Source organism: Lipotes vexillifer, unplaced genomic scaffold, assembly GCF_000442215.2.
Source record: "Lipotes vexillifer unplaced genomic scaffold, Lipotes_vexillifer_v1.1 scaffold738, whole genome shotgun sequence".
Classification (NCBI taxonomy): Eukaryota; Metazoa; Chordata; class Mammalia; order Artiodactyla; family Lipotidae; genus Lipotes; species Lipotes vexillifer.
Window position 1 is genome coordinate 1,695,098 of NW_006769699.1, and position 6,609 is coordinate 1,701,706.

Here is a 6,609-nt window from a genome sequence, read left to right on the forward strand (position 1 = left end):
CCCATCCCCCCATCGGCCGTCAACCCAGCCGGCTCTAGCTCTCTTCCCAGTCCCCTTTCAAGAAGTGTCCGTTCATTTCTCTGCCCAGGCTGAGGTCCTTGGTGATAGATTCCAGCATGGATTTTAATTGCCTCAATCAGCAGTTTTTCTCCGCAGCCGTCAGTCAGAACCTGGACGGTGGGTTCTGCGACCACGCGCTCCGAAGCTCAGGAATGGTGCGCCCCCGGGGACTGCGCGGCTCAGTAGGCAGGCATTAGGCTCCACTAAGGAGCTGAATTGAGCCCGTCAGTGCATAGATGCCCTTCCCCCACCGTCCCCTCCCCAGGCTCGCGAACCGCTCCCGATTCCGATTCTGACGCAGTCGCCAGGGGTCCCGGGGTCACAGCGACCTCAGCACCCTCTTGGAGGAAGGCGGCGCGGGAATCGCGCCTCCTTCGCCGCAGCGGGAGCCAGACCTCAAACAATACACCAATCGAGGCAAATAGAAGACTGTCTCGACCACCCTTCCCGCCTCGCCAAGGTCTCTGGTCTACCCCTGCTGAGGCACGCGCGCTCAGCCGCGTGAGCACTCCGGACAGCGCACCCGGGCCCGCGGGGGCAGCCGGCACCATCACGCCTCACGCACGCCTGCCACCCACTCACTCTGACTCCAGCCCTGGCGCACTGTCTGCCTCGCACTCTCAAGATTCAGCTCCCTCCCTCTGCCGCTTTTTCTTCCGCCGTCCCCTCATCCTTCCCTATTGGGCTCCCTCTCCTTCAAAATCGCTCCGGCGCTCCGGGCTTTCCCATCTCCTGGCTGTGAGGACCCCGCAATTGCCTTCTCTGTTCAACCCCCAGAGCTTTCAGAGCGTTGCCACGTCTCTAAGCTCTAATCCCAGCACACACACACGCGCGTACGCACCCGCAGACACGCACGTTTCCCGTCCCTGTGTGACACCCACCCTCTGCGGGGCGGCCGCGCCGGTCCCCGCGCGGTGTCCTCATCCCGCCACACACACACGCACACTCACACACACACGCACGCGCGCGTGCAGGGCGGATCGGAGGGCAGGTCGCCGACAGTTCGCATTCGGAGGCGTCCTGCTCCAGCCTCGCAGAGCCGATGGCATCTCCCGGCTCCGGCTTTTGGTCCTTCGCATCTGAAGATGGTTCCGGGGATCCCGAGAACCCTGGCACAGGTAGGAGAACTGAGACCTGCAGGAGGCGAGCCTTGCGGGTGGACTGGGGTTTGCGGGGCTGGGGAAGATTGAAAGAGGTTTTTCCACTTGCAGTGGGAAACTTCGGACGCTTAGCCCTGCCCTCTGTGTCCCTGATGACCCAAGAGACCAAACCCCCCACAGGCTCTTATCCCCTGGGAAGATGCCCAGAGAATCTCTGGCCCTTTCCGCTGAAATCTGGGAGAGCCCACAAAACACGGCGGCGTCTCCTGGACACCGAACTCGCGGGCCTGGGGCACTGCCGCCATCGTCGTGTCTGGACCCTGGAGACGGACGGAGCGGCGGGTGGGGAAAAGAAAAACTGGAAAGGGGGGAGGATTCTCTGCCTGGAAGGAGAGCCTGTGAGGAAGTGGACAGCCTCGGTGTCTAGGAGAACTTGCCCAAGCGAGGCAGGAAGGGGACTTTGCCCTAACCGAGTGGCACCTTCCGCGCGCCTCCCAAACCTGCCCGCTGTGCGGGGCCGCAGGCAGCCTTTCCCGGACCCCGTTGACGTTGACGTCGTTCACAAAGAACGAAATTTCACACGTCTTTCTGCTCTTTTCTTACGACCTCGCCCTCCTCCTGCCTGTCTTTCCTTGCAGCGAGGGCCTGGTGCCAGGTGGCTCAGAGGTTCACGGGCGGCATCGGAAACAAGCTGTGCGGTGAGTGCCGGTGCCCCGGGGAGGGAGGCGGACGTAGCCAGGCGCCTCGGAGCCCGCGGGGGGCAAAGGCACCTTCTCACCTCCGCTTCCCATCGAGGGTTGGAGATTCTTGATTTTTGGCCGGGGACTGGCGGGGTGCTGGGAGCCGGGCCGGCGGGCGGCTGACCGAGGTGCGCGCTCCGTGTCCTTGCCCAGCCCTGCTCTACGGGGACGCCGAGAAGCCGGCAGAGAGCGGCGGAATCCAGCCCCCGAGGGCCGCCTCCCGCAAGGCCGCCTGCGCCTGCAACCAGAAGCCCTGCAGCTGCCCCAAAGCGGGGATCAACTACGCGTTTCTACACGCAACAGGTAAATGCGCCTCGCGGGGCCCCCGGGAGCCTCTGCCCCTCGCCCTGACCCGCGCACCGCGGCCAGGAGGGACCCCGCGCCGGGAGCCTGAGCCGGGGCGTCGAGGTGGAGGGCGGAAGCGGACCTTAAGGAGAACCTTCAGCCGACAGCGAGAAAGGCTGGGCCTGCCCCCCTCGGTCCGACCCCGACCCCGGCCTCTGCTGGGCTCTGGGCGCTGGGCGCCCGCGTTCCAAGGGAGCTCCGGGGCCGCGGCGCTCTCGGCCGGGCGCCGCCCTCGGGTCGGCGGTGGCCGAGGCGCCCGCGCGCGCCCTGGCTCCAGATCCGCCCCTCGGTGCCGCTGAGGCCTCGGGTGGGACGCAGTTTCCAGTTAAAAATTGCTGAGACTTTCTAGGTCTTTATATCGCAAGAGTGATTTGTAGCTGTATTTTCACAGGAGAACGATTCACGTGAGACCTGCGCGCGGTTTTACTTCCTTGCGCTTACACACGCGGTCACCCAAACGCGCGCGCGCGCACACACACACACACACACACACACACGCTGTCTTTGGAAACAGTGGGCTTTCTTAATAGGCCAGAGATCCTAACATTGCATGATCCATTTTGCCTGATGTGCCCAAAGGCATTCCTCAAACATTCCTGACTCGAAGTGTTTCCGTGATCATTTAAGATTTACTGAGAAATAACATTTAGCGGGAACGCCGGTGAAACAAATGAATGGAGGCATAGTCTCTTAAAAAAAAGAAAGAAAGAAAAGAAATAAGAAAGGAAGAAAGCAAACAAGTTATGAACTGAAATGCAAGAAATAATTTGGGGTAGGGAGAGGAATCGTAATTTTTTTCATTCCTTCATGTTTGAAGAATCCCTCCTCTTTAAAGAAAATGCTCTCGTTTCCAGAAGATTTTTTTTAAAACGTAAAATCTCTCGGTTCAAAGAGAAATTGTCAGCTGACAAACTTGCCCTGGATAGTTTCATTGTAAAATTAAAATGTGGCATTTTGATTCCATTCTTTAGACCTGCTACCAGCGTGTGATGGAGAAAGACCCACTTTGGCATTTCTGCAAGATGTTATGGACATTTTGCTTCAGTATGTGGTGAAAAGTTTCGATAGATCAACCAAAGTGATTGACTTCCATTACCCCAATGAGCTTCTTCAAGAATATAACTGGGGATTGGCAGACCAACCACAAAATTTGGAGGAAATTTTGATGCATTGCCAAACAACTCTAAAATATGCAATTAAAACAGGTATTGTCCAATCAGAAATAATAAAGCTCTTATTTCTTTTAAAGCTTTAATTTTTTTCTATAAAAATGTTTTATTTTATGGAGTTAATAATAATTTCAGATTTACGAAGTTAGTTTTGTCATTTAAGAAAATAGTCATGATTAGAATGATTAACATCAATAGCACCGTTTGCTGTTACTGTTCATGCTTGTGAAGTTGATAATGTCAGAAGCGTTATCTAAGTATAAATCATCCGATTTTACACTGCACTATTTGACCATGGAAATTAACCACTGATGTAGAAGCAACCATTTGTCAGCAGAGACCTGTAGAAATGACCGAAAATAGAGAAAGAAAGGGGATCTCGAAATGAAAGAGCAAAAGGCATGATCCAAACAAAAGCCCAAATACCAGTGCAGTGCTGGTATTTCCTTGGCATAGAAAGCATCGGAAATGGGACAAACCATCCATGTAATGGTTGAAGCAGCAGGATAATATTTTGGCATTGTCTCAAGGGACCAAGACTTGAGATCTGAACTCCAGGTTTCCTCTATTTTTAAATAAATGTACACAAAAGAAAACAGAATACAAACTAGCTTAACAATTCAGCCATGTTATACAAGGATGTTCATGCTTCCTAACCATTCTGTATATATGACAAAGGAAAAAGGGATAGAGGTGTATCAGATATCTTTAAGGGCAAACATTTTTAGTCTATTTTGTATTTATTGCTTTTTTATAGTATTCTTCATACTCTATCCATTTTATAGCCCCAGGTGTAACATTTATGTGGGCGCACTCTAAGCTTTTATTTTATCTACACAAAGTCAGCTATTCATCTCCCCAGGTTTTGATTACCTCTTCGTTTTCTACTTTGCCTCTAATCATCCTGATACATGGTGGCACTACACTTCATTAAAGCAATAAAAATAAATGTGAATGAATTTGGGGGGAGGGGAGATCTTGTGGATCTAAATTGATTTTTAGCCTTAAAAAAGATTTGCTAACAAATAAATATGTAAAATATCACAAAATATTAATTGCCCTAGAAACTTAATCTTTTTCTTTGCAAGTTTTGAATTACATGAATTATCAGTATCATTCTAATCAACAACAGATTTTAAGAATGTCTGCCGTGTGACTTTTAGCCCTTTGTTTTGTTTTGTTTTTGCACCTTCTTTTTACCAACAGAGAGGAAAGATATGCATAGAAGCCTTAGGAAATTGATTTCCCGTACTATTATTATCCACTTTTGTGAAAGTATAGGCTTAGAATTAGATACATAGGGAAAAGAATCTAACTCGGAGATTTCTATCAGACCCAATCTATGGGGTATGAGTTTTGAAGACTTCTTAGATTTCATTCTCAATTATATTCACAGAGAGTCCACATGATGTGTGTACTAAGTACTAAACATGGTTTTTCTTCCAGATTTTCGTGTATCTGTAGGTGCAAACCTGAGCAATGCTTTTAATTCATTTGTATTTGACCTATTCCCCAACCTGATACTTAAATACATTAATAGTAAATTGCTACCTATTATTTTGATTGTTACCAAACCAAAAAGAATCTATAAAAATGTTTCACGTCTTCATCCTTAAAAGCTGGTGGTGTCTGAAATGCAATTTAAATAGTTAAGATAATGGAAATTGTAGGTCAATGATAGTAACAGTTCTGTCTGTCAGTGTTCCATTTAGTGTCGGGAAAAGATGGGCCAACTCAACACTTAGATTTTGCCATAATGCTTGTGAAACTGTTGGTCAGTGTAGCTCTAATGCATTTTATTTAAAGGTCAGAAAAAGTATGATTGAGCTGGATTTCTGACAAAGGCATATCAATATTAATTCAGTGTCCATATTATTCATAGCATATGTAGTCTTCTGGTCCTTCCCACCACCCCCAATAGCATTTCAAGTAATTAACAGCTGTCCCCTTCCTTTTTGACTGGCAAGTTTATAGGTTTCATGCTGTAACTTGTATTTGACAGCTAGTACTATTTAGGGTCTGTGAAGCAGTTACCATCACTGCTACCATTAGGTGTGCTAATGCCCCTCAGAAGATTCTTTTATAAAATGCATGTTATCATCTGCTTTCTACTGAGAGTCTTTAACCTAATTTCCACTTGGACTCCAGGCTTAGAGAGAAGTGAGGGGCAGGGGGGAAGTCTTCATGCATTGTTAAAATTACCTCCGTAAGGAATGTTGCAAAAGAAAACTGAGAAGTGCAGAGAATGATAAAATTCTGGAATAATTAGCGTTTGCTAGGGTCGTTGGGTTTGCTAGTGGTGGGGTGGGGTGGTGGAGGGCTTAATCTTGTCTTGAATCTCTGAACTCAGCCATGAGACAAAGGCATTGAAGCATCAGTAAACCAGGCCATCCTTGGGTGTGTGTCGTGGGTCCAGAGAGAGCAGCCTGGCCCGACTTGGGGCCCCTTCCCAACGGACACCAGGGTCAGAGCTGCCTGCGGCTGGCTGTTCACAGAGTCTGCACGTCCTTCCTGGCTCATTTGCTGATCTGTGGGGAGTGGTCCAGAGGCGGGAGCAGCTCTAATCTCTGGTTTCAAACTCTGCTGTCTCCGGCGGCAGCGCGTGGCCACCCGACTCCTTGGCCGGGCTCTGGTTCACAACATGGGGCCGGCGGGGTTGAGGGGCGGCAGCAATAGTGGCTAGGACAGCAGGCAGATCTCAGGGAACCCTACCTGGATTCGGCGGCAGCCTATAGGTTCATGGGAAGCGAGCAAATATAATATTTCTGCAGAAATCAAGAGGACACGTTGTTGTGATTTGTCAAAGCATCTCCCTGCGTGTTTCCACATCGTTATCAGTGAATGCAGATTTTGAGGCAGGAGAGATTTAGGTGAAATAGACCAAGGTCAAACATTTATGGAAGAAGGAAGCCAAGCAAATGAAGCATCAAAGTTCTTTCCACGGTTTCCCGAAGTCATCAGGGTGAATTGACCTTCTGATTACCTGGGGCACAACACATGTCTTGGGATCCCTCTCAATTTTGTGCAGAGGTTTTCATGCCAACGTTTCCATAGAGTTAGTGTGTGATCATAGATACCAGATTTGTCCAGAAAATGCATGTGAGTTGGGAGAGTTGATTAATGGATAGATTTGCTAAATCCTTATTAATTTCCTCGCTTCAAAGAATGGCTTAGGGAAAGAGGGGTGAAGGGGGC

General features: G+C 49.7%; 1 protein-coding gene across 1 annotated transcript in view; it reads left to right on the forward strand.

The window, feature by feature from the left end:
• Window positions 1–837: 837 nt before the first annotated feature.
• Window positions 838–6,609, forward strand: part of GAD2 (glutamate decarboxylase 2) — a 67,362-nt gene continuing 61,590 nt past the window's right edge. Inside the window, exons 1-4 of the mRNA XM_007445868.1 lie at window positions 838–1,178; window positions 1,799–1,858; window positions 2,054–2,203; window positions 3,217–3,450. Coding sequence (XP_007445930.1) covers window positions 1,103–1,178; window positions 1,799–1,858; window positions 2,054–2,203; window positions 3,217–3,450 — 520 coding nt within the window. The 5' untranslated portion in view covers window positions 838–1,102. The remainder of the gene's footprint in view (window positions 1,179–1,798; window positions 1,859–2,053; window positions 2,204–3,216; window positions 3,451–6,609) is intronic.